This window comes from Telopea speciosissima, chromosome 9 (genome assembly GCF_018873765.1).
Source record: "Telopea speciosissima isolate NSW1024214 ecotype Mountain lineage chromosome 9, Tspe_v1, whole genome shotgun sequence".
Lineage (NCBI taxonomy): Eukaryota > Viridiplantae > Streptophyta > Magnoliopsida > Proteales > Proteaceae > Telopea > Telopea speciosissima.
The window spans coordinates 48,603,189-48,624,028 of NC_057924.1; the positions used below are offsets into that span (position 1 = coordinate 48,603,189).

The following is a 20,840-nucleotide window of genomic DNA, read 5'->3' on the forward strand; positions in this document are numbered from 1 at the left end:
CTATTTTCAATGACTGACAAACTGTAAGTAACCAACGAAAGGTTAATGATTGACAAACTGTGAGTGACCGAAGAACTGTTAGTGTCCGATGAACTGAGAGTGACCGATAAACGGTCAGCGTCCGACGAATGGTCAGCAGGGGAGTTGCTACCAACCTTCAAGGAAGTGGATAGTTCCATAACTACTTGGTAACTACTAGAAACCACCAGAACTACCAAGAGTGCCTATAAAAGAGAAATTCAGCAACAACAAAAAAAAACTCGCCGGATCAACACAGATCTTTACATTAGTTATTATCTTTTATCTTGTATCTTTCATCATTTTTAGATGTAGACTTCTCCTTTATCTTTCATTAGAATAGTTTGTCTTTTGGCCCGTGTTTCAAAAGACATTGATTGTATGACACCGTGTTATCAATATCATCATTTTTCTATCCTCCTTCTTGGCATTGCGATTCTTATCATTAAATGTCCTTGGAGCAATCGAGGCACTGGAAAGATCTCACATGTTCCTGATTAGAAGTTAGACACAATCCGTTCGGTCATCTCTCGAGTCCTTGCGACTCTGGCACTTCCGCGCATCTTCAACTCATGCCGATTGCCAAAAATGGTGGTAACATTTACAATAACAGTAACTCTCCATAGCTAAGGAAGAGTCACCAAAATAGAAAACAAGTAGTTGTAGAAATAGCAACTAAAATACTTAACTGCTAAGATACCTAGTAACTAGGATTTACAATAAAGAAATTACTAAATAAGAGCCCATGGTTGCCAAAGAGGCTGCTGGAATAACCTATCTTCTAGATTATCTTCATGCAATCTTCTAGATGATCGTCAAATCAAATCTTCTGGGAGATCTTAAAACCATATTTGCTGGTTTTCTACCAGAATCACAAACCTTCTTTTTCTTCACTATGATCTGCATTAGAGGCCTATGCAAGCTTGGGAGGCCCATTAGATGCTGATGGCAATCGAATGGGCTGCAACTGACCTTTGGGTAATTATATTTGTTGTAATATGGGTATATGGGTAGAATTGTCCTAGGGGCACTAGTGTACTTGTACTCATTTTATTCTATTATAAATAAAGCCTAGCCATTGTCACACTAACAAGCCATCATTCCCCAAATCACAACATGGTATCAGAACAGGGAGGTCGAGTGTTCGACTCCTAGGAAGTGCATTGTTTGAGTTAAAAAAATACCGCAAGCGTACGGGTCAATCGTAGCTACGGGTCGAACACGAGGAGATATACGCCACTCTATTTAACTAACTTAAAAGTAATGCAAAGTGAACCAAATTAAAGTGTTAAATTAAACTAATTAAATTAATGAAAATTAATGCATCCTAACTCATAGGCATCTAACAAAATTAAGGGATTAAATTGGCATCCTAACACATGAGCATCTAACCTATCAAACTAAAGCGAATTGAAAGGAATAACAAAAACGCAACCACACTTCATAATCACATAAAAAGAAATAAGGGAATAAAAGTGCATCCACATACCACAACCATATAAAAAAAATAAAAGAAATAGAGGGAGAAGAAGAAGAAGATAGAGAGAGATAGAGGAAAGGGAGAATGAGATTGAGAGTTTAGATAGTAAAACCTAAATGTGCTTGCATGAATGTAATTGAAAAGCTTGAATACTTGCATAAACTTACCATGGCCTCCTCTTCTAAATCTTCAAGTCTTGTCATCAACTTAAGAACTTGGACTAGAAGGCATAAAACCTAAACTAGAATTAAGAAATTACAACCCAATTGAAGACTTAAATTGAAATTAAAGCATAAACTAAATCTATTACAACCATTAAATGAAAATCAAAAAGCAAACTAGAACTTATAAAAGCCAAAAATCACAACTTAGAAGGAGAAGAAGAAAAGAAATTTTACTAAGTGAATGAACTAAAAATTACACTTAAAACTGAATTAAAATTGAACTAGAAACTAACTAAAAACTGAACTAAAAAACTAACTTGTTACAAGCCAAAGGGCAAGGGGTATTTATAGGGGGAAGAGAGGAGAAGAGAGAAGAGGGAAGTGTAGGAGAAATATTCCCTAAGAAAAGAGAATATTCTCTTCTCCTTCCTCTTTTACAATGCCTTGAACCCTAAGAAAAAAAAAGAAAAAAATAGAAAGAAGAAGAAGAGAAGATTGTTTATATAGACCTTCTATTTCTAGAAAAGTAAACTTCCAATTCTAACAAGTGTTTCCTTTTCTTTGTAGATATCTTCTCTAAGCAATAAAATCAACGCATCTTTGACTTTTCAACTTTCCATAGGTGAGAGAATATCTTTCAAAATAAATCTATCCCAAATAGAATTCCAGAAGTTCCCTTGAGAAGTTGGAGGAGAGAGAGTAAGGGTGATGACTAGGATTCCTTCAAGAATAAATAAAATACCCATTCTATCCTTCAGAAAATGTGGAGCATGGGGTGCTTATATAGGCCTCACCATTGTGTTCCTTGTGAAAAATCACCCAAAATAGACCCAAATTTCGTCCAATTTGGAGTTCGGGAGCCCAAGATATCTCAAGTTGAAGTTGGACTGTCCAGAGCCCTCCAAATGGAATCTTTCGGGTACAGGAAATATAACTTTTGGTTATTACGTTAAGGCCCCTGGAATCCGAACTTTTGCTTCACTTTGTCCCCGGCTGACTGTCAATAATTACAAATAAACCCCTGCAGACCATTTTTGCGCTTCGTTATGGAAACGGCCATAACTTCTTTGTTTCAACTCGGAATCAAGAGCCGTTTGAACCGTTGCGAAGCTGACTCGATGGGCTACGCATCCAAGTCATTAACACCTCTAAACAGCTTAAAAACATTTTCTTAACATCATCTCCTCCATTTTCACAAGAATTCACCTAAAACCTGAAAAGCACAAGAAAGCACCGAGTAACTCTATCCAATGTGGTAAAATGTATGTTTTATGCCCTAAGATTTCACACATAAATGTGATCATCAGATTCCCCCACACTTGAACGTTACTTGTCCTCAAGTAAAGCAAAAACAAAAATTAACCTAGAATGCAGAAAATCCTAACTTGCTTTCGTAGGAATCACGGTTGCACTTAGCATGTGCAACAAGCCTTTAAACCCCTAGGTTACACCTAGTGGACGAGTTGTGTCTCGTGGGTGTTTGCAGTGAATATACACCCAAAATTCAATTGTAAATAAATGCTGCAAATTTTAATCATGGCATAAGTAGGACAGTACACATAATCCCAAAAAGTGTTCAACTAAAGATCAAAGAGCCAAAGGTTCCCCCACACTTGAATTTTATCATCCCACATCAATTCAAGTAACAAGCATGCATCAAGTTCAAGGGATCTCCTCATATTTTCTGAACACTACTCACCTTCAAGAAAACCCCCCCATAGCATCGATGGAACCAAAGACTTAGGCATTGAGTATTGTTGACCATACTTTCTTTTTTTTTTCAAGCATTAAGGCAAAAGTTTTTTTTTTTTTTCTCAACCACAAACTCTATTTCTACTCCACTACTGTTCTCTGAATGACGTGGTGGAGCATACACTAGACACCCAAATACTTGGTAGCTTCGCTTTTTGCATATATCCATAGAGACTTTGAGACATTGATGCAAGAGATTTTTTTGAGTTTCCTTCCAAGGAATTTCGATCAAGTCACCCTGCTTCATGAGGCATAGTGCCCTGTCTAGTCCCAAGGAATTCCACTTTTCTTTTTTTCCTTGTTTTTTTTTTTTTTTTTTTTTTTTTTTTTCATTCACTTCCACTTTCATGCCTTGCCTTGCCACAAACAAATTGGTCTCAACTACTAGCCAAAAGATTAAAGGGTCCATAAAACACATAGAGGAATCTAGCCATCAAATGAAATAACGCTCATATTTTCAAACTCAATCACCATCACGGATACAAACCAACTACCGTCATTGAAAAGGGATTTTTTATTATTTCGCATGCTAGGACACCTAATTCCCTCTCTCTCTCGTTTTACAATCAAAGAGACATATGCACAAAACCAAACTATTGCCACAATCAAAATTCACCAATTAAGCCCAACATCCCCCCCACACTTAATTCATGCAGTGTCCTCAATGCATGCATAAAAGAAAGAATAAGGACAAGGGAGTAGATGAAAGGGCTTACCAGATATAATCAACAAAAAGGATCATGAAGAGTCATGAGCTCTACAAAAAGTGCTAGGAGCAGCAACAGAAATCTCAATCCATGGCCAGTAAATGGAGAAATAGCTTCAGACCCAGAAAACACTCGACCATGAATTTTAGTAAAGCGAGAAATAATATGGAAGTTAAGCACAACTGAGAAATATCCAATAGAAAAATCTATCCCCATGGGACAGTGGAAAATGAAGGCATTAAAACTCAGGCCATAAATCCGTCCCTCCTCTCCCGTTTGCAATGTAGAACACCTATCATTCTTTGAAAAACCAATCAAAAACGGATCACAATAAGCATAAAAAGGATTATGAATAACCTCATCTAAATAATCATAAAAAATTGGAGGTTTATTCAAATCAATCCTAGCAATATAACTATCCGCTCTTTGCATAACTTGGTTTGCCAAATAAGGATCATGGAAATATGCTTGAAAGGCATTATGACTAACATTGTCCTCCTCAATAAAATCGTCAAGCTTAGGAGGTTTGGACAAATCAACATGTGAGACAATGGAATCCTCAAAATGACAATTATCTAAGTTTTCCAAAGAGAGAGGGGGAGATCGAATTTCCTGGCTTTCTATGTTATCATGAAAATCTGATTTTAAATCAATAAATTCACTAGGCTCAGTAAAATCAGAAATTTCAGGCAAAAGGTGGACTTCCCTAGGTAGCTCATCAAACCTCGCTTCACTAATATCTGTAGGAGACTCAATCTCAACACATAAATTGTCATGAAAAGCATCTTGTTGGGAGTGACTCTCATTAACCTCAAATTGGGGTGGTGGTTTTTCAATATCATTAAACTGGGGATGGGGCGGTTCAGGTTGACTAGGTAATGTACCCGTTTCCTCCTCTTGCACCATGGTTATCAGTTGAGAGAGTTGCTTCTCCATGGTATTTTGGCTTGTTGTGAGAAGGTCTATGTATTTCTCAAGCTCATTCAGTCTGGCCTCCTCACCCATGTTTTGAAACTCAAGGGTTGGTGATATGGTTCAAGGAGAGGTGGCCCATTGAGATTTAATGGAGGGTTGGGCATTGGAGGACCAAACTGACCATGATATTGGAAATTGGGTGGTCCAGCTTGGTTATTCCATTGATCCCACAAGAAATCGGGATGATCACTCCACCCCTGATTGTAAGTGCCAAAAGAATTGTATTGAAATTGAGGACTCACATTCTCATCACCATAGCTACCCCCATAAAGATTAGGGCATCCTTCCATAACATGGATTGTTTGGGGAAGTGACCAATCAAAATTTCTCGAAAGCCCATAGTTGGGTTGGGGAGCAAAATTGTATTGGGGTGGTGCAAAATTGTTCTCTATCTCACTACTTTTGGCTTCCCTAACCTGTTTAAACATTTCCTCCAAAATCATGGTTGCCTTAGCATAGGTCCATCTTTCCCCCAAAGTCTTATATGGAAGTGTATCTCCCATTATTCTAAATTAACCACCTATCCCAAATTGAGGTCTCCCATAAAAAAAAGTTCAAAGAAAAATAAAAGACTAGAAAAAAAAAAAATACTAAAAACAAGAGGGAGCCCAAGGTAGATAGTGCATCTATCCCTCAGAAATCGAAACAATGGTTCCAAAGCTGTACGGTTGCCATATAGGTTGACAGCAAGGGAACCCGTATAGTCTTCATGAGCCACCTACAGGCGACTCCAAATGGATTCTGATGTAGGGTGGAGGACTACTATATGTTTATGTTTCCAACGCTCTCACTATGTCGCTTTCATGTTATCAAGAGTGGTCACCTCCAAAGATAAGTCACATGCCAATCCAAACCACCCAACGAATCAAGGGGCACCAAGATTGGCTGGGTTTGGGCATATGAAGTACTTTAGATTGGGCGCACACTATTTGAAACAGAAGAAAAACAAGAAGAGGTTTTTCAAAAACTTTTTTTTTTTAAAGAAAGAGGAGAAAGAGAAGAAACTAAAGCACTTCGAATTATTTCAAAATCAAAAAAATAAAGTGGTCAATAATCTCCCCGGCAACGGTGCCAAAAACTTGTTTGAGTTAAAAAAATACCGCAAGCGTACGGGTCAATCGTAGCTACGGGTCGAACACGAGGAGACATACGCTACTCTATTTAACTAACTTAAAAGTAATGCAAAGTGAACCAAATTAAAGTATTAAATTAAACTAATTAAATTAATGAAAATTAATGCATCCTAACTCATAGGCATCTAACAAATTTAAGGGATTAAATTGGCATCTTAACACATGAGCATCTAACCTATCAAACTAAAGCGAATTGAAAGGAATAACAAAAACGCAGCCACACTTCATAATCACATAAAAAGAAATAAGGGAATAAAAGTGCATCCACATACCACAACCATATAAAAAAAATAAAAGAAATAGAGGGAGAAGAAGAAGAAGATAGAGAGAGATAGAGGAAAGGGAGAATGAGATTCCACAACCATATAAAAAAAATAAAAGAAATAGAGGGAGAAGAAGAAGAAGATAGAGAGAGATAGAGGAAAGGGAGAATGAGATTGAGAGTTTAGATAGTAAAACCTAAATGTGCTTGCATGAATGTAATTGAAAAGCTTGAATACTTGCATAAACTTACCATGGCCTCCTCTTCTAAATCTTCAAGTCTTGTCATCAACTTAAGAACTTAGACTAGAAGGCATAAAACCTAAACTAGAATTAAGAAATTACAACCCAATTGAAGACTTAAATTGAAATTAAAGCATATACTAAACCTATTACAACCATTAAATGAAAATCAAAAAGCAAACTAGAACTTATAAAAGCCAAAAATCACAACTTAGAAGGAGAAGAAGAAAAGAAATTTTACTAAGTGAATGAACTAAAAATTACACTAAAAACTGAATTAAAATTGAACTAGAAACTAACTAAAAACTGAACTAAAAAACTAACTTGTTACAAGCCAAAGGGCAAGGGGTATTTATAGGGGGAAGAGAGGAGAAGAGAGAAGAGGGAAGTGTAGGAGAAATATTCCCTAAGAAAAGAGAATATTCTCTTCTCCTTCCTCTTTTACAATGCCTTGAATCCTAAGAAAAAAAAAGAAAAAAATAGAAAGAAGAAGAAGAGAAGATTGTTTATATAGACCTTCTATTTCTAGAAAAGTAAACTTCCAATTCTAACAAGTGCTTCCTTTTCTTTGTAGATATCTTCTCTAAGCAATAAAATCAACGCATCTTTGACTTTTCAACTTTCCATAGGTGAGAGAATATCTTTCAAAATAAATCTATCCCAAATAGAATTCCAGAAGTGCCCTTGAGAAGTTGGAGGAGAGAGAGAGTAAGGGTGATGACTAGGATTCCTTCAAGAATAAATAAAATACCCATTCTATCCTTCAGAAAATGTGGAGCATGGGGTGCTTATATAGGCCTCACCATTGTGTTCCTTGTGAAAAATCACCCAAAATAGACCCAAATTTCGTCCAATTTGGAGTTCGGGAGCCCAAGATATCTCAAGTTGAAGTTGGACTGTCCAGAGCCCTCCAAATGGAATCTTTCGGGTACAGGAAATATAACTTTTGGTTATTACGTTAAGGCCCCTGGAATCCAAACTTTTGCTTCACTTTGTCCCCGGCTGACTATCAATAATTACAAATAAACCCCTACAGACCATTTTTGCGCTTCGTTATGGAAACGGCCATAACTTCTTCGTTTCAACTCGGAATCAAGAGCCGTTTGAACCGTTGCGAAGCTGACTCGATGGGCTACGCATCCAAGTCATTAACACTTCTAAACAGCTTAAAAACATTTTCTTATCATCTCCTCCATTTTCACAAGAATTCACCTAAAACCTGAAAAGCACAAGAAAGCACCGAGTAACTCTGTCCAATGTGGTAAAATGTGTGTTTTATGCCCTAAGATTTCACACATAAATGTGATCATCATGCATCAGAAGAGTTTTTCCCTCGTTGCTGCGCGAAGGAAATGCTGCATAAGCTCCACCTGCAAGGACCATGGGATCTTGGCCTGCAAGTGCATGGGAGTGTTGATTTATACATTGACGTTGCCCTTCCCCAACAGTTCGAGCTTTTAGGTGAAACAGTAGTGAACATGGTTTCAGAAGCCTACCTTATTTTTTTTTGGTGAATAAAAAGTTCATTACCAAAGGGCGGGGGGGGGGGGGGGAATACACAGGGGAAAGAGAAGGGGAAGGGGAACTATACAAAACACAAGCCACAGGCCTAGGGGGCCTGGCTAGGAGAACGAAAGACGGAAGAATCTAAGCCCCAGGTAAAAACAATGTGCATGTTACTTGGAGAGTCTATAAGAGATCTATGGGGAAGCATATGAAGTCTAGAGCTGACATAAAAAAAGATGGCTTTCCAAATCAGGTCAATGGACCGGGAGTTGGAAGTCCATCTACGAAGAATCTAAGCCCCAGGTAACAACAATGTGCATGTTACTTGGGGAGTCTATAAGAGATCTATAGGGAAGCATATGAAGTCTAGAGCTGACATAAAAAAAGATGGCTTTCCAAATCAGGTCAATGGACCGGGAGTTGGAAGTCCATCTACGAAGATTCCGCTTCATCCAGATGTGAGAGATAGCAGCCCCAAACACAAGCTTGCCAACTATGTCACAGATAGAGCTACCAGAAAAGGACATATCGAGCCAAAGACACTCCCGAGCGAATGGAAGGGGCTGTCTGCTCCGGGGCCAAATGGACAGCAAAGATTTTTTCCAAATTGAGGAGGCTAGGGGGCAAGAAAAGAAAAATTGATCAACGTCCTCAGTACCATTCCAGCATGGGATACAGGAGGGGGAGACAGGGATGTGGCGGTGAATGGGGAAAGATTGGGTGGGTAGGCAAAGGGTTAGGGTTCTCCAGACATTGAAAGAGTGTCTAGGAATGTGGCCTTTGAACCAAACAAGAGTGCACCAGGGGACAGATGGACCATGGGCTCTAACAAAATCCCAAGCAGAGCGGGAGCAGAGCTTTTTTTCCAAATAGAGGAGGCTAAGGGCAAGAAAAGAAAAGGTGGTCAGCGTCCTCAATACCATTCCAGCATGGGATACAGGAGGGGGAGACAGGGATGTGGCAGGGATTGGTGAATGAGGAAAGATTGGGTGGGTAAGGAAAGGGTTAGGTTTCTCCAAACATTAAAAGAGTGTTTAGGAATGTGGCCTTTGAACCAGACAAGATTGCACCATGGGACAGATGGGCCATGGGGTCTAATAAAATCCCAAGCAGAGCGGGAGCTAAAAATACTATTGTTGGAGGGGAGGCAGGTTACTTTGTCCGAATGAGAGGGGTGGGGAGGGGGGAGGGAGAGAGGCCCAGACCTGAGTGAGACTGGAGAGGAAAGGGATAGGGGGGACCAGGAACCATGGGAGAAGAGGTTTATTTTAGCAGGAAGGGCCATTTGGTCAACATATGACGTATTTTAACGTTTTTAGTCCCAGGTTAACGACATAGGTGTATTTATCAATTATTTTAGAAAGTAGGGGTGGAATGCATAAATATCCAAAACTCACAGGTGTTTTTGTAGATACCCGATACCTCAGGGGAGGTACGTGTAAAAAACCCTTATTTTTTTTACACAACAGTTTGACTGGTCAAAATTGGGCCGCCTTAGTTTGCTGCCCTTTCAGGTTTAAAACTACGGTTACCCATTTCCAGTTACATATGTGAGTATGTATTTGTACACAACTGCTCATAGAATCTTTTTTTATGTTAAATGTCTAAAGTACCTTTCTCTTTCTCAAGAATTAAATGAGCTACATAATTGTGGAAATTCCTCCTAATAGGGAAACTAAATTCGATGTCTTGGAATTTCTTGTTTGTTAAAGTCGTATGTGTCTGGTATTTTGTTTACTTGTTTAGAGGGAAATGCATGATCAAGTGGATGGCTCTGACCCCATTAGTAACAATTGTGGAGGGGGTGTAATGCCCCCAAAACCACCCTAGCGGTTTAGGGACATTGACGGTCCACAAGATCGTTTATGTCCAGGAGATATGAACCGGAGTAGAACCAAAACACAAACATAAGTCTAAAATGTATAGATTAAGACTTCAACTAAAGTAGGGTAGTCAAACTAAGCTATTACAACTTTCAAATTAAACTTAAAATCCATAAATAAAGGTTACAATCTCCAAAATTAAATTAAACTCAAACAAATTATAAGTTCTTCTAAAATGGAAAGAAAGTGTAAAGTTTCTAATAGTAGTTGTCCTCTTCTAATCCAAATGCTTCGTCCTCTTGGACCTCCTCCTCTAGTACATCCTCACATCTAGGTTCACATTCATAAAATTGTTCATCTGAAAAGTGGTGAGGGTAAACTTCGGGGAAAGCTTAGCAAGTAAATCCACAACAACTATACAGGTGTGAAAATATGCACAAATAATACAAAATGTAAAGACATACAATAATATGTATATATAGATCCGAAAAAAAAACAAAACAAAACAAAACAAAATGATCATAACCATATTTGCTTATCACCACTACCGTAATGAAAAGTATATATGACAACAATCAACAAAAGATATATCGAAAGAACGTAAAATAACAAACACATCACTCCCTAATGGACTAGTGTGAACTAGTTACCATACACTGGTCAAGGCCCTCATGATAGCGGCGTATGAAGTCCAGCTATAATCAACTACAACATCACTGTCCCCTCTTAACATCAAGAAACTAATGGAGAAACTAGTGACCAAACTTGCCCCAGACCGAGTCAAACCCCCCAAAGGTTTTATCAGCAATGCCCTCCTGGAGAGTTTTTTTATCATCTCCCTCTTTCTAGTAGTCCATATAGCTCCAATAAGGGTAAACCCGTAGCTCAAAAACCCGCCGACTTATCCTTACCCCAACACTTTAATCCATGCCGGTAAGGTAACAGAAAAGAACATCCATGCTTATACATAAAGCTATACTACAAGTCTAGAACTTAGGGTTACTAACTCCCTATATTCCAAACACTAAAACATTTAATCAAGAGTTGTAAAAGAAAGAAAGAAAACTTAGAAATAAATAGAGTTTCATCAACATATCATGGCATAGAATGCAATATATAAATCGAGAAGATTTGGCAAAATCTTCGCACAAAGTTGTCAACAAGCATCTTCAATTCCAAAAGAATATAAACCGGTGAATCAAATAAAAATCATATTTAAATGCATCATCCAAAAATATCATGCATTAGGTTATAATCATGAAGAATCATTCATAGACCTTCCTCATACTATCAACAATCAAGCATTGGATTCATTAGTCTATAAACATGACATTATAAAAAAAATTCTGCACACACATATGTGAATTAAATCATAAGGAAATTCATCATTCCTTGCAAGCAATTATGTGTGAATAATTTAATTGAGTAAAAAACATGAATGAAATATGTTTTCGGCATGGTAAATCTCAATCTAAAATTAAATTCCGGATTTAAAACAATGTTTCAAAACAAATTTTATATGTAAGAAAAATATCAAGTATAATGGTTGAAGATCTACTCACCTTGCGTGAAGCGACTAGGGTTTCTATAGATGACCTCAAATCAATGCTTCAATGATGTTGATCTACCTCTTCTTAATTCAGAATCACCTTAATGGAGTCCTATGAGTAAGGTAATGATGAAATCAACTTTAAGGTATTGCTTAAACTCGGATTTGGAAAACACAGATTTTTGACAGAATGACCTACCTTCAGTAAATTAGCAATATCTCTCTGCTCAGATCTCCGGTTGGGCTGATTCAAGTTGGGTTGCGAAGATAAGAGATGAGGCTACGTTTTATCGTTAAATAAGATTTTCTCAATTCGACTTTGAAAAGGGTCGAAATTGGCCTTCAAGTGACTGGTTTTGCACAGTCCGAATCTCCTTCTTCTTCTTCTCTTCCTCTCTATAGTCCACAAATTTTCCTTTCTCCCTCTCTTTCTCTCTCAAATTTATGATAAAGGGAAAAGGGTTTGGGATTTGGTTATTGGAATTTATTCCTAACAAAAAGGAGGTGGAAAGAATCCGATTTTGTCTCTAACTACATCTATTTACTTGCCCTCCAATGAAAATATTTTAAAAGGAATCTTGACTTAAGATTTTTAAATTAAAATTTCAGACTAGGTAGTTTAATTTTAACTAAATTCCTTTTTTGTTGGGATTTTATTTTATGAAGACTTTCTTTCTCCAAGATTGAGTTTCCAGCCAATTGGAGATTACCACCTCACCTTTCCTTATCAATTCATAATACTTCCCTAGCTAAAATCTAAGACCTCCTAAGTTAGAATCGTGGAAGCCCCTTTTTAAGCCCTAAAAAAATTATAAAAATAAAATATTTAACTTCACCTTTAAAGAATAGAACCTTAGACCTCTAGCAAATTGAATTAAATGTCCAAGCACTAGGCTAGGTTACTAGTTATAAATTGTTTTCCAAAGCAAATTATATATTTTTTAAAGAAAATCTTAATTCTACACTTAGGCAAGGAATAATTCAAATTAAGGGTGTTATACTAGGGCACACTACTTACCATGCATATATGTGTACACCTCCAGCTAGTCCAAGCTCCTACATATCAGCTTGCCCTAATCCTGCATTAGATAAAAGACCAAAATACCCCTAGTCCAAAATCAGGGTATTACAGGAGGGCTCATAAATTAATAATAGATAAAGATATCCCTTGTGAAAGAATAATCCCATATCTTTGAGAAAGTGATGAGAAGTCTGATATGAGTGATGGGAAAAGGTTCTCTGAACCGCTGGTGTAGGACACACTAGCAACTCTGTCTATCTCTCTCCTCCTCACATGAAATGTCCTCACTGCCCTCCATTGTAAGATACCATTGTACCACTCCTCATGGGTGGGCTTCTCTATGGCACTTGCTCAGAGAACCCTTTCCCAAATGAGATATTACGTATAAAGGATGTGTTCTATAATGTATCTATGTGGCTCTATGTAAAGGAAACTGATCATTACTTTTACTAATTAATTTATATTATTTCTTAAAACTAATAGCAGAAGAAGGAAATCTCAAGAAAGTTCTACAATATGCACTAGAAAACAAATATGAAATAATACCAAATAATTAATTTATTTTATTTGGCATTGGATGCAATCACCTCATCAAATATGAAATAATAGTGGGTGACTGTATTTGGAGCTAGGAATTTTATTGATTGTCCAGATTGATCAGAGTGCTGAACCTATGTTCATAATTAATACTTTGTTTTATCTGTATGCTAAAGCTTATAGGACTTCCAATCGTTATTTTTGCCTTGATTGAGCAGGTTTTAATTCGTCTTATTGGAGCTGATGAGCAAATGTATACCAACTACTTGGATGCAATGCCGTGGTTAGAAGATACAGATGTGCTTGAGATGATTGTGGATAAGTTCAGCTCATCTGTAAGTTTATTATGTGTAATTGATTTGTTTGGTATACGTTCAGATTCTTTTCTTTTCTTCACTTTATTTCGCTCCAACTGTCAAAGTGTCATCGTTGCTTTCATCTCAGAAGGTTGGGAAGGAATCATTCCTCTTTTCCTTTGTTGTACAATTTAATTTCTCTAACTGAATTTATTCTTGGTTGAATATTTTTCATGGGAACAAAATGATCCGATTTCTAAATATCTTGACTTAGTGACTTTTCTTGCTTTCTTTCCCCGCCGGTCCACCATGAATGGTGTTATAGCAAACACCAACAAAATCACGAAAAGAAACAAGAACCAAGCAAAAGAACACAGAGATATAACGTGGTTCACACACCAGTATGGTGTGCTACATCCACAGGCGAAGACGAAGATGATTCACTATGCAAATCGGAGAAAAATTACAATGGAAACTCTCAAGAACACCCAAATCGGTGCTGCTTCTCTCTCTCAGAAACCCTAGAATGAAAACCCCAAAATCTTCCTCTCTCTTTACAATAAAGCGGGTAAGGAACATAAATACTCCTCCATCGGATCCGGCCCAAGCCCTCTGCTACCATCACAGATCTCAGAAAAAGTTCCATTTGGGTCGCCACCAAAAAATGTCGGAGCGGGTCATTCTTCAAAACGGGTCCAAGAATTCGAGACATACATAACAAATGGATTGGTCAGACACCTTCCTCTGTGAAGTTGTATTTGGACTCAGATATCTTGTTAAATACTGTTCGGACGGTGTGTCTGGTGGTGGCCCACAAACCTAATCCTAAATCACAGAATTAGGGCTAAACTATAGTTAGAGAAAATAAGGCAGAGTATGAGATTTCCTGTACAATAACCAGGGGTCAGTTGGATCTGTTTTCAAGGTCGAGCAGGATTAGGGATAGGGTTGAACAAGGCTAAAATATGGAGGAAAAACTCAAAAGAAAACAGAATCCGATTGGCTTTATCTCAGATAGATCAGGGAAGGGATATGGCAGGAGGAGAAGAAGGGTATTAGACTGAGGTTTATCTATTGAAATTGATGGGTTTTGATGCCAGGGACTGATATACTAAGTTTGGGAGCAATTAGAACTGAAAATACAAAGTTTTGATTTACGAAGAAGTTAAGTGTAGTGGACTGAAAGTGAAGGGAATACTGGGTATCCGTGGACCTGAAGAAGTAAGAAGGAAATCAGTTGTGCAACAAGAAGAATGACAGATCAGATAAGAAACTAACCTGAATCAATGATTCAAACAGAAGAAGATGAAGAAATCGATTGGTAAAAAAAGGTTTAGGTAGCAAACTGTAGCTGTGAGAATACAACTCTTCCATGCTGTGATCCTGGGAATCTACACACACACCAAACGAGTTGCTATCCTACGAATCTCTCAACTCTTCATTGCTTCGAATCAAAACCACTGTATTACATAGCATATCAGACCCACTTATTTATAGATTAATTGACTTCCTATCTACTCATAAACTATAAAAAAATCCTGAATTTCTAGATTTGAGAACCAAGGAGTCTGAAAATATAAACTTTCTAGAGCTTCTAGAGTTTCTAGAACCCAATTCTCAAATTCTCTTATAAAATTAAGAACTCAAATTAGAAACTCAATATGGACTTAAGCAAGCTTAAAATTTTTAGAAACCATAAAATAGAAACTACTAGAAAGTAAAAACTGCTTGGACTGACCTTAGTAAGATCCATCAACTTGACATGAAAATTTCAAAAAATGCAAAAAGTTATTATCCATTCCATCGGCAATTTGCCATGTTCATTCAAGATATTTTCATGATGTCAAGTCAGTGGTTTTTAACTGTTTACAGCTGGATAACAGGGATAACCGGCAGGTTCGACTGCTGGGAAAATTATGACTGTTGCCTCTGTCGTCCTTTCCTCCGGCCTCCTTGGCCGGCCGGATTAGTTTCCCTTCAATGACTTCCTCGGCTGAAATGTCAGCTGCTTCTCCTACCCCTTCTCCCTCCCCTCCTTTGCTAATCCCTTCCTCCACCCCTGCTTCTGCTGGTACCGTGCCTCACCCACCCCCAACTGCTTCTACCTAGGCATCTCTTTTAAACTCTGCAACTTCACCTTCGTCTGAGGGTTTGCCCCTTCACTTTGTCGCTCCGGCTTTGGATTGCAGCTCCAAGGTGGCCCTCTGCCCTCCGAAAGTGCTTGAATTTGAAGCAAAGCTCTGGGAGAACTCCTTAGTAGGCAATTTTCTGGGCTCTCGCCCTCCTTTCCCGGTGGTAAAAGCGTCTCTTTCAAAGCAATGGAGAACTCAGGCCTCGCTGGATGTCTCCCTTCTGGATAATGGGTTCTTCCTTTTCAAGTTCTCCTCTGCCTCTGACAAGACCCGAGTCTTAGAAGGAGGTCCGTGGCTTGTCGGGAAAAAGCCTATTTTCCTTCGGCAGTGGCATCGACATCTGCAACTCAGGCGTAATGATCTCTCTTCGATCCCTCTGTGGGTTACCCTGTCGGGGCTCCCGCTACATTACTGGTGCACGGATGGGCTTAGTTCTCTGGGCTCTGTCCTGGGAAAACCTCTCTTCTCCGACATAAGGACCAGACGCAAAGACCGACTTGCCTTTGCAAGGATCTGTGTGGAAGTTTCTGCGCACGATGTTCTTCCTTCCTTCATCAAGGTTGTGGAAGATAACGATTACTCCTTCGAACAGGAAATACATTACGATTGAAAGCCTCCCCAATGTACTATCTGCAACATCTTTGGCCATGACTCCAGTCTTTGTGCCACTTCGAAGGATGTCTCTGATGACCACCACCCTCCTGCTGGCGGTGATGAAGTGGCTGAGGACCTCCCTTTGAATGTAGGCAACAAGAGCTCTTCAGGTATTGTGCAGAGTGACTCTTCTGGCTGGCGTCAACACTCCAGGGGTCGGAGAAGACAAAGATCTCGCTACCGCAACCTTCCTCCGGCTTCTAAGCCTCTGGCGGTAGGCAACCGGAACCCTATGTGGGCTGCGAGACCTGTACCCCTGAGTCAGAACAATTTCTCGCTTCTGGTAGACCTAGATGGGGACGTTGCAGGTCCTTTCACGGCAGGTGATGATGAAGAAAATCAGCTTTTGGACACTGGCCCTGGGAAATTACACTTCGATGTTATGCCTCGCAGCAGGTCTCGTATGTCGGAGGATACTGCGATGGAAGTTTCTATTCCTAGCTCTGTTGTCGCTGCAACATTGGAAAGCTACTCAATGCCCCCTTCAGGTGCTGCTGCGCCTTTGTCTCGAGCCTCTTGCCTCCAAGGACTGCTGGAAATCAACGCTGACTTAGGGTTCTTAAAGCAGAGAGGCCTGGGGCCCACTACTGTAGATAACTCCACTGCTGTTGATAATTCCACTACTTCGTCTGGCTTGGGCCAAGATAAACCATTTACCGGTTCACTTATTGCTGGTTTTCCTTGCCCTTCGCTTAAGGCGGTTCACCCATCTCCATCCGGGTCGGGTTCCCATCAGGTGCTTGCCCAAACCCATATTCAAGATGGGCCTTCTTCTCCGCCCGATCCCTCTGGCTCTAGTCTGAGACCCCCTTGCTATGCAAACCTCAGCTCTTCTCGCCACAGCTCCTACCACCGAAGGCATCGAAGTGAAACCAGGTCTCCAGCAGTCCTGACTCGCCTTTTGGAGTCTTCGTTGCCCCTCCTCCCCCTTCCTCAATGATTCGCGGCTTTCTGTGGAATTCTCGAGGCCTCAATTCTGCCTCGAAGCAAGCTACTGTCAGATCCAAAATTCGTGCCTCCCATGCTGCTTTTTGTTGTCTTCTTGAAACTCACATCAAGGAGCCAAATGCTGGAAAAATTCTCATGTCCTTAGCTCCTGGCTGGTCCTTTTTATCCAACTACTCCTCCCACCCAAATGGCCGAATCTGGTTCATCTGGGACCCCCGCAAGCTTTCCATTGCTTTGCTTTCCTCTTCCGATCAGTTAATCCATCTCAGCTTTTCGGATTGCCTAGGCTTTTCAGTCATCTATGCTCACAATTGCCCAATTCAAAGGTCTCTCCTTTGGACTGATCTGCGTTCCATCGCCAACAGCATAGGGACTCTCCCTTGGGGTTTGGGGGGAGATTTCAATGTTATCAGGTACTCCTCTGAGAAACAAGGAGGTTCGCACCTTGATTTGGAGGCTATGGAAAGTTTCAATGAGTGTCTCGATGATATAGGGGTCAATGACCTTCGGTGGACTGGTTTCCCTCTATCTTGGTGCAACAAGAGAGCAGGAAGTCACCGCATCTCTTGTAAGCTGGACAGAATTTTGGTTAATGAAACTTGGCTCTCTTCTTTCCCTTCCTCTCTGGCTACCTTTGAGAACCCCAACATCTCTGATCACTCTCCTATAAATCTTACCATTCAGCCTTACACTTCTTTCGGCCCAAAACCCTTCAAGTATTTTGATATGTGGTCCTCTCATCCTTCCTTCTTGCCCACTGTTACTGAGGCCTGGGCAAAGCCTGTTCTAGCCTTCTCTTCCCCTCTTGTGGCCTTTGCTAGAAAGCTTCGCAATGTAAAGGAGTCCCTTAAGAGCTGGAACAAGGCTACCTTTGGTGATATTTCCATTCAAGTTGCTGATTGCAAGGAGAGGCTCCTATCAGTTCAGGTGCAGCTGCAAACTGATATGCTGAATATTTCTCTGGCTGAATCTGAAAAAGATCTCATTGTGGAGCTCAATACTTTGCTCTCTAAAGAGAGCTTCATAAAGCAGAAATCAAGAATCAAATGGCTTGATTTAGGCGACTCAAACAATGCTTACTTCCATCGGTCTGTCAAGGCAAATGTCAATGTTAACTCCATCATCCAGCTCACTTCCCCTGATGGCTCTATAGCTACCACTGTCAAGGATATAAAGGAGCTGGCTGTTAAGCACTTCAGTGACATTTTCAATGCTCCTCTTCCGGATCATGTTCCTCTGCAAAGTCAACTGCTAAACAAGTTTATTCCTGCCAGCCACTTGGAAGTTTTGAGTTCTATCCCCAAAGAAGAGGAGATTTTAGATGCAATTCACTCCCTCAAGGTCTCGGGGGCTCTAGGGCCGGATGGTTTCAGCATGGGCTTCTTTCTTGCTGCCTGGGATATCATAAAGGAAGACCTCATAGCAGCCATTGTCAGCTTCTTCTTTAACGCCAATTAGATTAAAGGGGTCAATCACACTTTCCTTTGTCTTATCCCGAAGAAGGAGGGTGCATCCTTGATGAATGACTATAGGCCCATTGCTCTCTGCAATATCATCTACAAGTTTATTGCAAAGATCTTAGCCAGAAGACTCAAGAGTGTTGTTGATCTGCTGGTCAATGAAAACCAATCAGCTTTCATCCCAGGCAGGAACATCTCTGACAACATCCTCCTTTGCAATGACTTAGTGAGAGGGTTTGACAGGAAAAATCATTCGCCCTCTATTCTCTTGAAGATTGACATTCACAAGGCTTTTGACTCTCTCAGATGGGATTTCATTTCTCAAGTTATGCTCAAGATGGGGTTCCCTATGCCTTTTGTCAACTGGATTAGTCATTTCTCTCCCAATTTCCTCTCCAATGGCAGTTCGGTTCTGTTCTAGGCATTCGGGTGCCCTTTATCTCCTTACTTGTTCACCTTGGCTCGGAAGTCCTCTCTAGACATTTGCATCTGCATCGATCAACACTCATTACTCCTATGCCCAAGGTGCAAAGCTTTAAAGCTTACCCACCTTGCTTTTGTAGATGACTTGATGATTTTCTCCAAAGCCTCCATAGCCTCGCTCGAGTGCATATTGCTTTGTCTTCGTCAATTCCATGCCACTTCAGGGCTCCGCATCAATCCTAACAAATCCCTCATCTTCTTTGCTGGTATTCCAGAATTGGACAAAAGGGAGTTTCTAGACAGCTTGGGTTTCCTTGAAGGCCATCTGCTAGTCAAGTATCTGGGTCTCCCTTTGATCCCAGCTAGGTTCTCTGCTCATCACTGCACTCCCATGTTGGATCTCATCAGGAAAAGGCTTCAGTTATGGAAAGCCAAGCTCCTTTCCTATGCTGGTAGACTGGTCCTCATCAGATCTGTCCTAGAAGCTTCCTACATCTACTGATCCGGCATCTATGGGTTGCCACAAGCAACCATCAAGTCCCTGGAATCCTTGTTAGCTGCTTACCTCTGGAAAGGCTCTGACACGCCTAGGTTTCTCTACCCTCTCAAATGGGCTTCAGTCTGCCTCTCAAAAAAGGAGGGTGGTTTGGGTATCAAAAGGATCAAAGAAGCCAACCGGGCTGGTATTATCAAGCTCATTTGGAAGATAGCCTCTAAGAAAAAGAGCATTTGGGTTGACTAGGTTTACTCGAGACTACTCCGGCAAGACTCTATTTGGACTGTTACTGTCTCCTCTGAGGCTTCTTGGGTTTGGCGCAAGATCCTAGAAGCTCGTCATCTTGTTCAAAGTCACATCCACAATCACATAGGAGATGGGCTCTCCACCTCTCTTTGGCTGGACAACTGGCACCCTAAAGGAATATTACTCCACCTTATCACCCCAAGGGTTATCTATGCTTCGGGTCTTCATAGGAAGGCTCAGGTGGCTGATATTCTCCATCTTGATGATTGGGCTCCCCCCCCAACCTCCTCTCTGCAGCTAGCTCTTATCTGGAGTGAGCTTCAGTCTATCAGTAGAAGGTTGCCATCTAGGGGAGATAGTGTCTCTTGGAATGCTAACAACTCTCCTACATTCTCCTCTAAAGGAGCTTGGAACCTTATCGCGTAAAGGTCCGATGGCTATTTGGAGGAAGCTTCGTGGTTCGGGCATCACATCCCTAGGCACTCGCTTCACCGCTTGGAGGGTCTTCACCGAATGTCTTCCTACGCAAGCCTTCCTTCGCAGCGGCACATCCAAGTGTCCAGCTTCTTGCGCTTTGTTGGAGCAACTCGGAAGACTTGGCTCATCTGTTCTTTGATTGTCCTGTCTCCAAGGCCATATGGAAAGGCATCCTCTCCAAATGCTGGCCTGCCTAAAGAAGGATTCTCAGTTTCTCTAGAGAATGGATTTGGGTTGACATGACCTATGGAGGAACTTCTTTGTGTGATTCAGTGGGAAAGATGGCTTTCTGTGCTGCTCTTAGTCACATTTGGATGGAGAGGAATATTAGGAAATGGACCTCCAAATCGCGTACCTTTCAGCAGATATGGGATTCCATTTCCTTTGAAATCTCCTCAAAGCTGCTGTATGCCCCTCCCTCTTTTTGTAAGGACACCCCAAGGAACAGGCTTATTGTTGTCTCCTGGGGTCTCTCTAATGTTTCTCTCTCTTCTAGCTCCTGTTAGCTAATGCTCTCCTAGCCTTGGGCTCTTGTATTC

At 40.4% G+C, this 20,840-nt stretch overlaps 1 protein-coding gene across 1 annotated transcript in view; it reads left to right on the forward strand.

The window, feature by feature from the left end:
* LOC122639959 (serine/threonine-protein phosphatase 6 regulatory subunit 2-like) overlaps window positions 1–20,840 on the forward strand; it is a 114,473-nt gene that overhangs the window by 52,794 nt on the left and 40,839 nt on the right. Inside the window, exon 8 of the mRNA XM_043833022.1 lies at window positions 13,388–13,504. Coding sequence (XP_043688957.1) covers window positions 13,388–13,504 — 117 coding nt within the window. The remainder of the gene's footprint in view (window positions 1–13,387; window positions 13,505–20,840) is intronic.